Raw genomic sequence first — 18,283 nt, forward strand, 5'->3', positions numbered from 1 at the left:
TGTAGATAGAAACGTTATTGTTAATAAAATATCACAAATCTGGTAGAAAGGATGGAGACATAAAGCAAACAGTAAACAGACTGATGGATACAAATGCTTTGTTTTTATGTTTGCTACAAGGGTTCAAATGAAGCGCGTTTGGCGCTAAATAAAGATTTTAGAGGATATAGCGGCGAAAGATCAATTGTATAAATGTTCCTGAGAGCGTGTGTGATGTGATTCACCGTTGTGAAGACGTGTGGCTAAATTTAAACTACCAAAATAGTCAAAAGTTATAGGTCCGCCTATTCAGGATGACTGCTAAAAAACATCTGACACACTGACATTTTGTCTTCATTGTTATCTGTTATATCTTTATAAAATAAATGTACACTGTATCTTGTGTCCTCTTACAGTTTTCATAAGTTATGTGCCTTGTGCATTTCCTTTATAAGCAGCTGTGCTGCAAATACTTTGGTAATATAAACATTAGGTTGTTGCCATGCCATTACAGCACACTTAAAGTGAAAATGCCATCTGAAAAGAGAGGGTGAGAGAGAGAGCAAAACAGAGAGAAATGAGAGAATACTATGAGAAAAGGCGCAAGAGAGAAAGAAGGTGAGGAAATACAGTTGCATTGGGATTTCCTGCTCGGCACGCTTTGGACCTCGGGCCAAATCCAATGTGGGTTACTAGTCAAGCAATAAACTGATATTTTTCATCTTACCTTCCTTTAACAAGCACGTACAAAAACAAGCACATATGAACATCTCTGAGAAATTCTTTCATTTATCGTCATCTAGTTGTTCCAAGTGCACAGAAAGGCGTATATCATCAATCATGTGCTAACCTTCTTTTTTCTCCTCAAGGATAGACTTGGCTTTGGTGTCGGTGATATCTTTAAAAGAGGCGAGGAATAGGACCACATCTCCTTTCTCATTCTTTATAGGCACAATATCCAGCAGACACCAGAAAACACTACCTGCAGAAGAATGCAGAGAAGAAAATAATGATTTTGCACAAAAACACACACTTGATAGGGTACGTGAAAATGGTTGGGCAGTATATACCCTGTAAAAAGAAAAGCAATTACGGTTGTTACCTTGAAAAGCTTTTGCTAGATGATCTTACCACTATTTTGATAATTATTATAAATAATATTTAATATTATCAATATTTAAATGTTTAACGACATAAAGAGATTGATGCACTATAAAAACAATATATACCATTAGTCCAATTAAAGCATTTATTGAGACTGAGCTGTAAAAATAGAAAACAGGCTGTAAAATATTGTTAAAACAAGCATGTTAATTTGTAGTTAATTCAGTCATACTAATATTTTGACGTAAATAAACAATTAATTTAAATGTGACCATCTATTAAGCACATACTGTCAGTTATTTGACATAGTGTTTATTATTGTATTGTACAAGAAAGAGCGACAATTTTATGGTATCCAATGTGAGAGTGCTTGTTTGTCTAGGTGTGTATTGAGCGGTGTGGCTGTATTTGTGCGAACGGCCATTAATATGTGTGTTTAACCGTGTTTTCAGCGCTGTATGTGTTTGCATTTCTCCACCGGTAGACGTTACATGAAGCCTCTGGGGGAATTCTGTCTGATTGCTTACAGCTGGTAAATTCTTTGTGAAAACTCTCATTTCCTCACGATAAAGCCTCACCATTATGGAGAAGAAAGAAGGAGCGAAATAATAATGCTCTCCAGAACAAGTGTGCTGGAGATGTTCCATTCAAAATAGAACAAAGGAGGAAAGGAAAATGAGCAGGAGGAAAGAGAATAGTGCGGGAGAAATAGATAGATGTAAAACGCCACAGTCAGATGTGCTCTAAATTCTTCATTTTCGATTTCTATCAGGGTCTGATTAAACAAAGTAAACCTTTAAACCTGTACCATAGTATTGTGATGTGTACTATGGTACTGAATGATCAAATTATTTAGAAAGTGCTTAAAATACTGTGGGACTACCATAGTACATGTCCAAAAACATGGTGTTACCACGGCACATACTGCTTTTTACTAAAAGAAAAATAACATGTTAAATTTCGCACAAAAAAATTGTGATGGCTAAGCTGATATTGTTGGGTAGCATGACTCCATAGCTTTTCAAAGTCATCATCATTTCCACAAATGAACCTCCGCACCTGCTGGACTGTAGATTTTAATCTGACTTCAGAGTCTCTCTCTGGTGCCTTTGGCAAACCGACTCTAATAAAAACCATCTGCCTCTTTGACAGGCAAGAGATTTAGTTTTAATGTGTTGTTTATTAACCACCTATAATTAGTGATGTACCAGATCGACCTTCAAAATTACTACCTTGCTAATTCAATCAAAAGTTTTTTAACCCTACACATGTACAGAATCAAATACCAAACTCTCATTAAAGATTTTACAAAGTCTGCACAGTTTATTTCTGCATCATCGGTAGTGAAATACCTGTATGACTTTCTTTCACAAACACAGAAGATATTTCGAAGAATGTTGGTAACTGGTCCCCATTCACTTGCATTGGTTTTGTGTCCACACAGTAGAAGTGAACGGGGGCCAGCTCGGTTACCAACTTTCTTCAAATAAACTTTCTTTTGTGTTCTGTATAAGAAAGAAAGTCCTACAGGTTTGAAATGATAAGAGGGTGAGTAAATGATAACAGAATTTTCGTTTTGGGGTGAAACTTTTAACTTTAATTTGGATTAGTTGCAGTTTTAGACCCTTGGTTACTTTTTTCCTCACCATTCTTTTTGTAGAACATGATCTGCTCTTTGAGCTCGCTCCGCTCCTCAAGTGCAGCGTCCACATGGAGTATGATGTGCTCGCTGGTCTCGGGTCCATACAAGAACTTGCACGCACAGCTCTGCTGCATGACCTCAGTGCGCACAAATCCAGTGAGCTCACAGAATCCATCAGAGCAGTACACGATGGGAAAGCCTTTGGACACTTGTGCATTGGCCAGGATGAAGTTGCTGTCTGTTCCAAACACACAAGCATCACATCAAGTAAAAATGTTAGTCTGCTAATGCTGTGGGTTATGGTCTCTGTTATTGCTTATTAAATTTGAACCAGATGCCCGCGCAATATTTTACTGTGATATTTTACCAGAAGTCATTTTGGCAGAGTTCATAATTTCCTGTGTGATTTTATAAAGGGGAACAAATCAGGCTCAAAATGAACTGTTATGCTTGCTCATCTTCAGGGTGTAAATGTTCAAGTTCTTTTACAAAGAAGGGGGCTTAAGGCATCCTTTCTCACCTCTGTTCCACAAAAGAAAGTCATACGGGTGGAACAACACCACAGAGAGCGATGACATAATTGATGGCACATTTATTTCAAGTCTCAATTCACTTTCAGCATGTTGTCAGTTCTGAAACTGTTACAGCAAACCAATTTTTTTTCTTTTAATACTTTGACATTTCTGGACAATTGTTTGTAGTTATTACTTTACAACATTAATTATGATCATCATGGGATCCCAAGCATGTTCAAACGATTTTGATTAGATGACCTACAATAACGCTTCATGTGCAAACTGTTGTTTTGCTGCAATTTCAACACATGACCGATTTCCTGCCTCGCAAATCTTTTGGTATTCAAAATTGTTGTATAGTTTGGACAATTAATTGTGTCAAAATTGATTAATAGCGTCTACACAACATAAATGAATACAACAACGTTGTCATGTAAGTGTGTCTAGAAAGATAGCTCTGAGACTAAATCTCTAGAATGTGCTTGAAGCGTTATTAAATGCTGCCATTTATTAAAATCGTTTGCACGGTGAAAAGACAGACATTAAGTGCTGAACCTCGTTCTGCTCACATAAGCAAAAGTTAAGTTATGCTCGTATTTATAACACTACGTGTGTTGGGAGGGGGTCAGACCTAGAAAGATATGAGAAGTTGATGAATGTGGTGAGAACAAGAGAGAGAGAAAGTAACAACAAAACAAATCACACTGTATTGGCAGAGGAAAGATGCTTAGAGAGAGAGAGAGAGAGAGAGAGACAGACAGAGAGAGGAGGCAAATAAAGATATATAAGGTATATTGTACATTGTCTCAAATGTTTCTCCCAAAATTGGCAAGAAATAAAGACAAAAAAAACTTTTATTGACATGAAGTAAGAGTAAACAGTATACTGCCATAACCTTAATGCGTATTACATAGTTGTATCAAATTATTTGTTTTATGAGAAATGTTTTGAATGACTTTTGATTGTATTCTTTGCTGTCTGTGCAAATCTGAGCCAGTCTGACATCCCATTTAAAACTTTATAGAAGCCCCATTCGACATTACTGGGGTTTCCCAAGAGAACAAAATGTAAGCAAAAAGCAAAAGTATTTATATCATTGCTGTCTTAAAGAAACAATTGCCATTTTATCTTTTCACTCCCAAGTCTAGACAAGACAACAGCCTAAAAGATCCCCTTATTCAATCCAGCATCCTATGAAACTGTAGTTGAACAAGCTTAATTTGTCATCACGCAAAAAACAGCCCATCCTCTCATTAAACACATTCTCATGTGCGCTTTTACAGATATCATAGAGCGCACAGGCAAATAAATATCCTCATTTACATCTCAGACCTCATGTGGTTTACACTGTCAGTTTATGTTTAATTGGACAGATTGAGAATCCATGCGGTAAAGACACTGCTGAGGGTGCGTGTATGTGTGTGTGTTTATATATAAATGCGTGTTTGCATTTATGAAACAGGCAGATGAGGGCAGGATAAAAAAAGGGGATTGTCCAAATTTTTCTTCTGCCCTAGATTGTTGTATAAAATACTCTCACACACCTTTAAATGTCCCCCTCTTGTGAGCGTATGTCCCAAACAGGAACACCTGAGAGCTATTTAAAGAGCCAGCATGATTAGTGAGGAGAGGAGAAGTGGTTGAGGGGAAAAGAGGTTTGGGGGAGGGACTGATCTTGGGAACCTTCTATTTTAATGCCGTCTTGCATTCACAGCCTCTTTGTGTATGAAATGGGTAGAAGGGAGTTGGGTGTTAAGGGAGAAAGAGACTGACCGAAACACTAGATCATTTTGTGGGTTCTATCTTCCAGTGTGCATGTTAGTACAATTAAACTCATTATTTGGACTAAGAAAATTGTTAAAGCTGTGTATTGCTTCTCATAAAAGCACTATAAAGTACATACTTCATTCAGTAAGCAGTACACTAGTCCCCATTCCAAACATAGCATCACATCCTTTAAACTCCGACACACCCTGTGAGGTTTAGAGCCCATTATTATGTATGTTTTTAGTGTGTCCTTGAGGCCTGAGGGCTTGCCTGCCCTCCGAAATCCTATTTCCTTGAAAGCAAGTAATGCACAATATAACAAGTCAAATGCCTTTCGAGAACAGATAGAAGCACCAGAGGGAAAACTACCAAACAAGTGTGTGCTCATATAATCGCCCCAATGTCAGTAAAATGACTGTTGTAAATACTCAAAGTTAATGAGCTCTGCTGGCATTATGGAATTGACAAGAATCTGTAAATAGTGCTTAAATTGTTTAACTGTCTGTTTCATGTTTTCACAATGAGTAAGCAACCAATTTAGTTTCTATAGAAAGAATCTGAGATCACACTATACAGTCACGTTGTTTACTGAAAGGGATTGGTTGCATTTCTTCTTTGAAACACAAAGGCAGAAAGTGACAGCCCCAATCACTTTCATTTTATGCAAAAAAAATCTAGAAAGTTCAGTTTAGATATTCAGAGTTAAAAACAACATGAGCATAATGTATGATGCCATTTTAATTTATTGTAATAAAGTCTTTAACAAGTTTTTTACAAGTAATTTTGTAGTTTAGTAGTTCACCTACCGTACATACAGTATTCACTCCAAGCCGTAATATTTTGTCTACTGTTCATTTCTACATTTTAAAATCAACACAATCTGTCCTTAACTGCACACATCTCTGTGTTTAGTTATGGACAGCACACTTTTTACTCAATTTACTCAACACAAAAAGACACATAATGTGTTATTGTTAGCACATCATTTAAAATACATAATGTTGTATAACATGAACATTAAGCGATGCATTATAAACGTATACTGTATATATAAAAAAATGTATACAGGTTTTTTATAAATTAAAAGTAAAGATTACACCCTAAAAACGATTTGTTCCATTCCTTGATTCTGATTGGTCTGTGCTTTATTCACAATTGTAACAATTCTGTGTATCACTACGCATCCCTAACAACCACCCTTAGCAATGTAAACGAAACATTCTGTTAGTTCTCTGGATCTGTTCCACATTGGTGGAATGATCTACCTGCTGCTACAAGATCAGCAGACTCGGTTGCCATCTTTAAAAAACGCATCTCTTCCGTCAACACGTCGCTGATTGATTTATCCTAATTCTCTTCCCTTTCCTTCTTCTTTAAAAAAAAAAAGAAATCTTACTAACCTCACTATTCTAAGCTTTGTATACTGTGCTAGGCTTTAATGGACTAGTTTGATGCACTTATGTATTTTGTTGCCTATGTTGTTACAAATGCTTCCAATGTTTCCTCATCTGTAAGTCGCTTTGGATAAAAGTGTCTGCAAAATGACTAAATGTAATTGTAGTGTTTACAGTTGACCGGGGACTATATTTCCAGTGGAAGGAAGGCTTTAAGTCATTTTATTTAATGAGAGTTGACTTTATACATATTTGTTTGGCTTATTATCTGTATTATGTGGTAACAGTTTTATAAAAAAAATAAGGAACCTGAGGCTAGTGCTTTATCGTGCCTAACAACGTCTTTCAGCTGTCATTTGTTCACAATACAGCACAGCCTCTCGTACCTAATTGCTTATAAAGAACTTTACTGGCACATGTAACAGAATTTCAAATCAGCACATTGTGTGTAACAAGCTAAATTTTTTATCTTGCCAACCTGTTTTGGAAGCTTAATTGGTTTTGTCATTGCCTCTACAAGGTGCCTCAGATTTAGTTTCAGATCATGTTTCATGGAAGAGCACCCAAACTATTCCTAGAATGTTAATAAGATAAAGGAAGACGGAAAGGTCTAGACTGACACGATTCTAGAATACTATTCTTGAAATCTCATGGAACATCGAGTGAGAGTTCCATTTGTATTCTGCTGTGACCCATGACGATAAACCTCTCAAACAACAGAGAGTTCCCTCGTGCCTGATGTTACCATCTCTAATGTGGACGTGTATTATGCAACTAAAACATTTTGGAACATCTCTTTCTATCTAAAGTTGATCTGAGCCGTAACGCCCCATTCCATGCTCTCCAAATTTTTTCTGTCTCTTTATCTTCCAGTTTGGTCTCTTTATCCCTTTCATCTCTTTTGTTTTCCGACTTCGAGTGTCTCTTTTTTTCTTCCTAGTGATGACTGATGAATTCGGTCTCAGCTCTGCGTGAAGTGCACTGAACAACAGAATAACAATATACCGGCAAGTTCTGAAACAAATATTTTGTTCTGCCAATTTCACTGTTTACAGTGCCTGAAATCAAACCATAATCGTTCAAATCTATAGATCTGTTCACAACTTGAAGAGATACCACAGAAGACAGCAATTTTCTCATTTTGGGCCTGATACACGCTGAGTTCACTGGCAGTGTGATTACGCGTCACACGCAAGAGTGAACAGCCTGAAATATCTCCATTACCTGACTTGGTTGTCTAACCCTACGCTTGAAATTTTTCCAACGGAAGCAACTACTTAAAGTGTTCTTTTAAAAGGGCTCATCCAAAATTACTCTAAATAACTCCTTCACGGTTAACCAAAGAGTTTTTAACACACAATCGCGAAAGCACACAAGCACAAAGATACACACACACTTCTTTACTGTAATTACCCACCATATGCTGTCCTGACAGTTACCTGGATGAAAAGAGCATTTTGACGTCTTTCGTCTTGATGGAATATTAAAGCATAAAGTGAGCACAATCATTAGGATGCAGCAGATGAGAATTTCTCCAATTTAATACATGTGTAACTTTCTCTGACAATAACAAGTCAGGAGGCTTTCTTATGTAACTGCGCTGTTGCACAGAATTATAAAATAAAGGGTTTAATTGTTGGTGATTGCTAAGATGGTTGTACTATTGCTTATCCTAGGGCTTAGTTATGTTTCAAACCTTCACTATTTATGCTTGAATGATACCTCAAAGCACGTGGGCTTGTTTAGCAGATGTGCTGTTCCTTTCCTAAGCATCAGATGTATGATTTTCACCTGTTATATAGGGGAAAACACTATAGACTTGCTGGAGACTCCCTAAATAATTACGGAAACTTGGAGATCATTTTGACATAGAATAGTAGTAATGACCAAACCACACAGAACAACCTAACAGCCACCCACAACATCATAACAACCATAGCAGTGCCCTAACATTGTTGCAGGGTTTCCTGAATAGCCAAGCATATCAAAAATTATTTGGTTTGCACAGCACCGAGACTGCAGAATCAAGATTTGCAAGAGCATTTCAGCACTCGCCTGGTTGTGTACATCGATGTAACAAACCACTGACAAAAAACAGCAAAAACTATCTGTTGAACTTGATGCTCTTCAAATGTATCATTTTTGGCGAGCCACCAATCATGATGCCTAATGGGTTATTCTCTATTATCTCACCCTGTGTCATTGTCACTTTCCTTTCAATCATGCAGGCGCTATTTCCAGTCATTCCTGTGCTATTCTCAGGCATGTTACCTGCGGCAGCTCAATGTGTGACAGTCGTTCTACAGGTAATCTCCCCTGAAGGACAAACAATAGTCACACGGGTATACACCATGGTAATATATATACCCAGCAGCCCAAACGACATTATGTTCTTTGTGGAAGATGCATGTGGTGAGAGCTTTCTTCTAGTGCTAAAATAAAACTGTCTCGAACCTCATTTCTCAAACCTTTAACCTGAAGGGGTTACTTTAAAGACACCTTACCTACAAAAACAACTGATTGTTGGATTTTTTGTTCTATAGGACAACAACACACAGACAGTTCAAAAAAGCCTCCAAGCTCCACACAAAGCTCATTTGCTTTGGGGCTCTATGTCTGAAATCAACTTTTATCACAGGAAACTATAAAACAGAAAGACAGGGTTTAGCCTTAAGATAAAATACTGTCTGACTGTTTTGGTGGACCAATTATATTTGATTGATGCTAGTTGTTACCCAGGGCCACGCAAGGGATTTTATAACGATGTTAAGCATGTCCTGCAAATAATTTCTTCTATTGGAACTTTCAAATTAACATATTGTTACCACTTATATGAAAAATACTGCAAACATTTGTAGATACAAAGGATGTACTATATGAACCATTCATGCCCTGACTGATAGTGCTCGAGAGCGCTGTCCATGGTGCTGAGCGAGTCAAGTTGTTATTATTAGACTGATGCTGCCTACTCCGTAAAGGCGGTACTTTAAAATAATATATATTTTTAATAGTTTCTAAGAAATAACAATGGATCACATTTCATTTTTCTATGATTTTGAATGATTAAAGGGACAACACCAAACATTCCTTCCACCTTAAGTTGTTTCGACTGTAAACTTAAATCACTTCAAAAATGTATATTGTCAACAATAAACACTCTGTGCTGCTTAGGTAAATAAAGTATTAAAACACCAAAGTTTGTTTACACATACAACCAATGTAACCACGATAAGTTACTCACGTGTGCCGTCAAAACGCGTCGCTATAGTATCCAAAAATGTGTTCTGTGGCGCGAGCAATCCCTTCATAACAGGCATTTTCCCGCCCTGATATCGAATTCCCCATCAAAGTGACGCGGCGTTATCGGAGACAAAGGTAGAGACAGTTTTAAGCACTCCGGTGAAACTGAGCTTTACAGACTCGGAGCATACTGTTCCCTCTCAGGCGCGAGCAAGCTGGTTGGGATGCGCGTGCCCGTGTTACTGGGAGGGACGCCTGCAGGTGCGTGTCAGGTACATAGCGCGCAACCTACTGTAGGAAGACTGTACAGATTGAATCAGCTGTAGAGTGCCACATCGTTCAGTAGATAAGATCACGTGTGCTGTTAAGATAATGCACTATAAGAACAAGCCACAATTAAAGACTTTAAAGACAAAAAACTGCGCCTGAAACTTGGGTAAATAATTAGGCTGCTCAAAATCATTAAAGAGTGCATCTACCCGTGCCACCTTCGTTATGCATTGCTAAAATAAAGGTATTTAATCATTTTCAGAGTATGGCCCAGTTCAGTCAGGTTTTAGCACTGTGTGTGTGCGTGTGTGTGTGCGTGCGTGTGTGAGAGAGAGAGACTCGTGTGTAGTGGGCATAACAGACGAAATTTGAAGTTTTAAGATTAGGAATAAGACCTCTAGAAGGTATATTGAAACTGTCACGACGACTAATGAAGAATACAAGAAATAAACGTTATGCACAAAATTAACAAATCTCATTCATTTGTCACCCATTTGAATTAAGGAGAGGATTCCATAGTTTCCGTGTTGACGCACTTGTTATGTAAATGTTAAAGTACAGTGCTAAATAAAAGAAAGTTCATTAAAAAGAAGATATCAATCTCTCACATGAAATCTCCATTGTCGTACTGTGGCGGCGCATGTGCAATAGTATCAGTCTAGCAGGCTATGCCGCCCTCTCGTGTTCATCTTTTTACATGATTTTATATTTTCCTGCTAATTCAGCTTTTGGTCAATTCTCAAGTGAATTGAGAATGGTTTTGAATGAAAAGCTCGTTTTGCCGCAATGTGCCCTAGAAAACACACTTAGAACATAAAACGTAATAAAATAGGAATTCATATTAATAATAATGAAGAATTAGCGTCACAAGCACACTAAAATTAAACTAAATAATATGTTGACATAAAATTTATATTTCATGCCAGAAAGGCGTAAATTGCCATTTAGTGAGAACACAGTCATAACTGAAACAATTATTGCCATGATACATTTAACATGTTTGAAAATGTAGCATATTTACATCTGAACACAGTTATGTGACAGGAAATGTGTTTTTCAGTGTGGGTTAGTTAATACGCAATGTAATTAAAGACACAAATGGAGCTCGTTATGATGGAACCGGATGATGGCCACATGTGGTGACTGCCATGTGCTCAGGTGCAAACAAACATTAATCACTGAGAAAACATGAAACAAAAGATGAGGCTGCTAACATTTTCTCAAAACATACAATCTGTAACTGAACCCATGAATCTATCTCTCATTAAATGCCCACTCCTCATAACTTATGGGGCCACGCTACTCAGATCAAAATACAAGAACAATGACATGTGCATAAAACAGCAAGTTATGTGTCGAGGGCAAGCATGAACATGAGAACTGATGAGTGTTTAACTGAACTGTTGAATAACGATTATCAAGCCCCTATGAATCAACACTAATGCCGGGCTACATAACAGTCTAATGTTTTAATTACATTTATACGATGACGTCACTCCCGGATAGTGAAGCACAACAGTTACACTTAAATTGTACATTTAATTTTACATTTGAAAATACATCATTTTATTCGTTAAAACATGACTATTGAAATGCACCAATAGTGCTTCATACTGTAACTGCACTTACAGGCAATCATTAAAGCATTTTAATAGCATTTTAGAAGACGAGCAGCCTATATGCGAATTATGCAGCTGTAATTACAGATCCGCTCTGACAGGAGGCATTTCCGCTGACGGCTGATTGGTTCACATTACGGTGACATCACGTGAAAGGGGCCGCCCAGAGGTTTAATAACGTGTCTGTGTGCGCTGCGAGCAGCAGCTTTTCTCTCTGTTTTCCTATTTTCTTGACTTTCTTGGTTTTTCCGTTAGCAAGGGAGCCGTCTGAACATTTATGTACGAACTAAAACGTTTTTGGCCACCGGAGAGTCGCGTTCATTGCGGAGCGAGCGTTTATGAGCGATCCCGGGACGCGCGCTCGATCTACTGGCATGTTCGGGAGCCTGTCTGGAGGAATAAACCCAACGGCACCGCAGTGAGTGATTGATTGTGATCGTTCGGTGGCGATTGAAGAAAGGCCAGATTATTTTGACGATGGAACGAATAAGGGACAGGTTAGGCATAGATGCAGCACCTGTGGCAGTGAGAAACTGATAAATAAAAATGTCTTTAACCCTCGCTTTTTATGTTTGGGGTATGTAGGAGAAATTATATATTGTCGTATTTAATATGTTCGTATATTTCTGGCAAACGTGACTGTTTGGTTATTGCTTCTCTGTGATAAAAACATCATGTTTAAAAAATATGAATAAAAACAAATGGCAGATGTACTTCGAACACATGATATGTGCATACATCATTTAGGCATGTGCAAATTCATTGTATTCATGCATGAATTATGCATATCCAGGGTTTTTGAGTCTCTAAAAATATAGAGCGTCCTTCATATAGGAGAGCTGTAGCAAGCTGAAAATTCCATATTAAAAAACCCTGCAGCATCTTTTTTATAGTGGTGCTTGCAACGGGAAGCATCACTATTGTTATGCATACTTATTATTCTTCTATTATTGTCGCTGTTCATATTGTTTAGCTGGTGAACTGCTTTTAAACCAGGGGTTCTCATCCTTTTTGACTCCAGGGCCCCCCACTGTATTCAACAATATTCAAAGGCACCCCACAAAAACTCAACATTTCTACCCAATAAAATGAAAAGTGCTTATTCAATAAAAAATGGAAATAATAAGACAAATCTTGGTTTTTAATTCGTTTTGAAATGTATTGCAATGCTTTGATTATTAGTCATCCTGAGGTCCACTTGAAAGTCAGCAAGGGCAACAGTTGTGGAGAACCACAAACAACAACCTTTGTACTAAAGAGCCAGATCTATTCAACCTTGACTAAATAGTAGCAAAAGCTTTTTAAATGTAAATGCACTTAACGTTTCTACTAATCTTGCTTCCCTGTCTCTTTAATTATCTCTTTTGCTGTAGCTTGTGATAGCTGAGCATCAAAATGATGGAGCATTTAGCCACCACGAGTAACAACCAAGCACCAGTTCTCTGTGAACCCTCTTCTTATCCTCCTTGTAAAATTGCCCGTATGGAGAATGCTAAAGATTTACCTGTAGCTGGTGTCGCACCTGCAAGCCTGGCCTCCAAACAAACATCACCGCACACCGTCAGACCCAAAGGTATCTACAGGAATACTCACACAAAACAAAGACATTTATAGTTTGAGACAAACAGACACTCGTTCATTATTCCTTTCAAACAGGCAATCTGCTACCTGTGTTCTGTATGGTGGAACATGGTGATGCCCCTCCCTCAGAGAGGAAGCGATCAGAGCACACAGAATTTGTGCTGTTGAGGAGAGACCTGCTGTTCAGCCAGATTACAGAAGCCGCATTACAAGAGCTGGGGTACACGCACACTGCAGCTGCGCTGGCTACAGGTACACATGTGCCCGCACACAAACTCAATGGGTCATCAACATGTGAGTGTTTGACACATATATCAACTTACTGCTAATAAACATGTTTTTTGATAATATAAAGTTATTTGGGTGTTTAGACTTAAAACAATTCAATGGACATTTATAATTGTTGATGACCCTAGATATAAACACATACATTGAATATCCATTATAAAGCATGTCATTTTTATACATGTCTGCATTAGGCCAGATTCAAGTTGGTCATTGGAACCCTGTTCCCCTGTCCACTGTGACAGACACCTCAGACGCAACAGTAGGAGACATGCTTGAAGACCTTTACCATGTTATCACCTTAAGAATAAAGCTGAACAGGTACAACATGCATGTACACACACACACCTATTTGAAGTTTAACATTCAACTTTCAAGCCGTTCTTTCAAAATGCAGTCTACAAAATGTTTGTCATTGTCTCATGGCACAAACAATAAGACTCATTGCAACGATCAAATGTCTATCTAGCGTTTACACAAGAATCCAGTCCGTGTGAACAGCCACTTACATGATTTATCAGAATGATGAACTACTCTCTGATCTTTAAAGCTGCTTTATTTTTCCTGATTTAGGATTAACAATTATTTTTACTAATGATTTTAGCATTAATAATGATTGTGCTATTATTAAAGTCATTATAGTTATTAAAGCTTTGAGCAAATATACTTGATATAGCTTGTTGTTATATAATAATAATCATTTTGGATTACGGTCCCACACAGTGTAATTTACTTGAAGTTATTTATTAATGATTGCGGTAAACTGTGTTTCTTACTGACTCTGTCTCTCTTTTTCTCAGTGTTTCTAAATTAGAGGACTTGCCGGCTGAGCAGTGGACTCATGCTACTGTCAGAAATGCCCTCAAGGAGCTACTGAAAGAGATGAATCAGAGCTCATTGGCTAAAGAGTGTCCATTATCACAGGTAAACAAAACACAATCTCAAACGCACTCTTAACAGATGCTGTTAAGTATATTCACAATACACAATCTGAAAACAATCCAGTTGTTTCAATCCAATCCAAAAGCAAAAGCAATAACAAGGATCTCACTTAAGGGCACAGTGGTTATAGAGAAGCGCTGTGATCATTGAAGAATGATCACCCCTAGATTTAAGAACAAGCTATTAAATCAGTTTAGCAAGGAGATATAAAAATATTAAACACATCCTTACACTTTGGACACTTTGGTTTTCAGACGCACATAAATATTGAATATCTAATAGTGAAATCCTGGGCTCTGTCGCATGAATCTCATCTTTTCTGTAATGTGTATTTTTAAGAGCATGATTTCATCAGTGGTAAATGGCACATACTATGCTAGCATCTCTGCTGCGAGATGTCAGGAGTTTGGCCAGTGGTATAAACACTACAAGAGGACCAAATCTATGATGGGTGAGTAACAATACACTGCTTTCCGGTTTCTTAAACAGAAAAATAATAAAGTATCACGTAGTGTATATAATACAGACCTAGCTTTCCAAGCCTGTTTTTGTTTTAAAAGCATTCAAACTTAACATATTAAGGCCTGGTTTCACAGACAAGGCTTAACTTAAGCCAGGACTAAGCCTTAGTTAAATTAGCATATTTCTTAAAATGCCTTAGGTAAAATCATTACTGGTGTGCATCTTGAGACAAAACAATGGCAGAGATACATTACATATTTTACGATACGTCAGGGCAAGTTATTTTCAGTTAAGACTACTCAAACTTTCATTTTAGCCTGGGACTAGTCTTAAACCTTGTCTGTGAAACCAGGTAATAACATGACAAGACCTTAGTTTGATCATATCAACACTGACTGAACTATTGAAAAACAAAAATCAAGATTCTTATTTTCTTTCAGGTGAGATGGACAGGCGTTGCAACCAACTCTCATCCTGTAGCAAACCCACTACCTTCCATCAAACAATGGAAAGTACTGGGGCGGAGCCACGTGGCTTTGTACAGATGCAAGCTGGAATGCCTGGTTTAGTGATGGCTCAGCTCCTCTCACAGCAGCACGCCATGTCTCAACTCCTCGCACACGCTCACACACAACCACCTCAACCTGCACCCCTAAGGACTCCACCCAAATGCAATGTGTCCCCGCCCACAGTAACTCAATCTCCCTCTCCTGTCACTGATGTGACACCCGAAATCTACCACTGGGTGCGCGAGGAGCTGAAGAGGGCAGGGGTTTCTCAAGCAGTGTTTGCACGGGTGGCCATCAATAGGACTCAGGTAGTTTCGTTTTTTGCAACAAAATGGCTGAATGTTCCAGCTTTACAATAAACAATCATGTAACATGTATTTGTCTGTGTTAGGGCTTACTTTCAGAGATTTTGCGCAAAGAGGAGGACCCACGGTGTGCATCTCAGTCTCTTTTGGTGAACCTCAGGGCCATGCAAATCTTCCTGCAGCTGCCACAGAGCCAGAGAGACTCCATCTATTTAGAAGAAAGAGAACGTAACATCAGTAGCTACAACACCACTTCCCCTCTGCCGATCCAGGTTCACTCTCATTCTAATTCAAACGCCATTTTTTGGCGTGTCATTTCTTGGAGGATAATATACATAACTATGACTAGAGAAGAGTATAAAGAAGCATTATTATAGCATTATGTTTTTATTACCTTAGAATGAGCTATTTCTATCTACATATACCACAGGTCCACTTGCATGGAATTCGCCATGTTGTTTCTATAGTAGCCCTAAATGGACAAACTGTAAATATGTTATCTCTTTCGGAAAAGAAGCTAAACCTTGACAACATATTAGTTCTGTGTCAGCCACCGTAGTGCTTCGGAAGGGAGGGGGAGAGGTGGAGTGAGCCATTGTTTGCAAGTCGCAACCTCACCGCTAGATGCCGCTAAATTCCATACACTGGACCTTTACTGCGTGCATACTTTATTTATTTAATAATTAGAAATCTTGTCTTCCTACAGGCTAAACTTTCACCTGTCGCCAAGGAGATTGTAGTGAAGGTGGAATGTGATGATTTTGGGATACACTCTGGGATCTATGACGAAATACAGCAAGAAATGAGACGAGCAAAAGTGTCACAGGCTTTGTTCGCTAAAGTCTCCGCAGCCAAAAGCCAGGTGCGTGTGTGTTAATGGACAAAAAACGTATATCTGAACGAAACTGACGGAAGATGGAGTAAATATGTTTGCGTGTCTGTTAGGGCTGGCTGTGTGAACTGCTACGCTGGAAAGAGGAGCCATCCCCGCAGAACCGTACACTGTGGGAAAATCTCACTTTGATACGTCAGTTCCTACACCTCAGCCAATCAGAACGGGATGCTATTTACGACCAAGAGAGCAATACCGGGCAGACACTCTTTCCAGAAAAATACACAAGACCGCTAACTGAACCATTGCAGGTGAGAGTTTGCATGCACATACATACACATCCCTACAGTGTAATACCTTTCTAACAAAAACCTTGAAATCTGTTTATTTTCCCAAGGTGATACCACAGCATTTGACACCTCTAAAGCAGCATCAACAACTGCATCAGATTTTACCGCAGCATCACAAACCCTTCGCACAGCACCAACTCATTGGAAGTTACAGCGACACGACTCACATGGGTCCAAGTCTTGGAGGCAGGCCTTTACCACCAGAAGCCCATGCAACCCTGCATAGCTTCATTCAGGAAGTTGGACTACATCCAGATCAAGAGGCAATTCATACACTATCTGCTCAACTGGGTGTAGCCAAGGAGACAGTCCTCTGCTTTTTCCATGGTCACAACTGGCCCAGTGAAAAAAATAATGACCAGATAACAGAAGGAAACGAGAACGATATTATAGAGGATGATTACATGGAGGCAGAGGATGATGGAGATTGCAGGGAAACAAAGACAAATAATCGGAGGACAGATGAGAAAGAGAATACAGAGACGGAAGACATTGGTGTGGTGGAGCAGAACGCATCAACACAAACTCGTTTTACTATTACCATTAAAGAGGAGGGGCTCCCATGTAAGAAGGAGCTTGATGAAAGCCCTGCCCACTGCCAGTTTATAAACTCCTAAAAATATATGATAAACAAATACGCAGCAGTTGAGCCTGCGTAGTATGACAATGGCATAAATGTATAATTCTGCACAAAAATGTATTCTTACACTAACGGATTTAAGAATTTGGATGATGGAAAAGCCACAGAAAGCACACACATGACTGTTCTTCTTTGAAAACATTATATTAATTTGGGGAATTTGCTATTCTAGAGAGCTTTGTCTTTTCTTTTTATGTTAAAACACTCAGTATTAAAACTGAATCTTGTTAATCTATGTTAACAGTAGCATATTCAACTAAGCAGTATTGACTTTTACAGAAGCTGTTGCCAGTGACCCTGAAACAGTGATGCTTTATGTATGTTTAGAACAAAACAGGACATTACTACAACTCTCTCTCTACCGACAGAACATTGATTTACAATAAAGCTGTATTGTCGGGGATATTTTGAGTTATTTGACTTAAAAACCAGAATGAATTCAACCATATGTAGAAATTGTGTTGCAAAAAATATTTAATTTATTTTGTTTAGGACTGCTGTGATGATAAGACATTATTAGCCTAATCACATGACAACGCTGTTGCCCAAAGCCACCATCTCAAATTAAGTTACATTCATTAGGTGGTGGTCATTATTGAGATTAACCATTTTAATAGGAAAGAAGAGCTATTTCAGTACCAACGTGGTTGCTGAGGATATGGATATAAAGGATAGCTGTTCATCAATATAATAACTACACTAATGGCTAAAAACCTTTTAAAAACTTGGCCATCCGGGATTATTATATAAAGCCACTTACAAAATAGTGCCATGGTGTTTATTAATATGTGGTGTTTGAGCTAAACATATGTTTGTATTAAAATAATCTCTGCTAGCATTCAGTTCT

At 38.2% G+C, this 18,283-nt stretch overlaps 2 protein-coding genes across 2 annotated transcripts in view; one reads left to right on the top strand and one right to left on the bottom strand.

Moving 5' to 3' along the window:
* The window catches only part of kcnh8 (potassium voltage-gated channel, subfamily H (eag-related), member 8), a gene marked incomplete at both ends in the record, with an annotated part of 29,857 nt that extends 20,139 nt beyond the window's left edge, over positions 1 to 9,718 (bottom strand). The window contains 3 exons of the mRNA XM_079485055.1: positions 830 to 961; positions 2,730 to 2,963; positions 9,643 to 9,718. Coding sequence (XP_079341181.1) covers positions 830 to 961; positions 2,730 to 2,963; positions 9,643 to 9,718 — 442 coding nt within the window. The remainder of the gene's footprint in view (positions 1 to 829; positions 962 to 2,729; positions 2,964 to 9,642) is intronic.
* Positions 9,719 to 11,687: 1,969 nt separating this feature from the next.
* satb1a (SATB homeobox 1a) lies at positions 11,688 to 17,837 on the top strand. Its single transcript, XM_079484094.1, has 11 exons — positions 11,688 to 11,948; positions 12,904 to 13,103; positions 13,187 to 13,363; positions 13,591 to 13,717; positions 14,197 to 14,320; positions 14,678 to 14,789; positions 15,241 to 15,617; positions 15,701 to 15,886; positions 16,321 to 16,476; positions 16,560 to 16,757; positions 16,844 to 17,837. Exons 2-11 carry the CDS (start codon positions 12,926 to 12,928, stop codon positions 17,411 to 17,413), a joined length of 2,205 nt encoding a protein of 734 aa, XP_079340220.1. The 5' UTR covers positions 11,688 to 11,948; positions 12,904 to 12,925; the 3' UTR covers positions 17,414 to 17,837.
* Positions 17,838 to 18,283: the final 446 nt, after the last annotated feature.

This window comes from Barbatula barbatula (assembly GCF_947034865.1).
Source record: "Barbatula barbatula genome assembly, chromosome: 21".
Lineage (NCBI taxonomy): Eukaryota > Metazoa > Chordata > Actinopteri > Cypriniformes > Nemacheilidae > Barbatula > Barbatula barbatula.

Coding starts and splice junctions, on each gene's coding strand:
- satb1a (XM_079484094.1), top strand. CDS start 12,926: ATGATGGAGCATTTAGCCACCACGAGTAACAACCAAGCACCAGTTCTC. Junction 13,104..13,186: donor GCACACCGTCAGACCCAAAG/GTATCTACAGGA, acceptor CCTTTCAAACAG/GCAATCTGCTACCTGTGTTC. Junction 14,790..15,240: donor GAGGACCAAATCTATGATGG/GTGAGTAACAAT, acceptor ATTTTCTTTCAG/GTGAGATGGACAGGCGTTGC.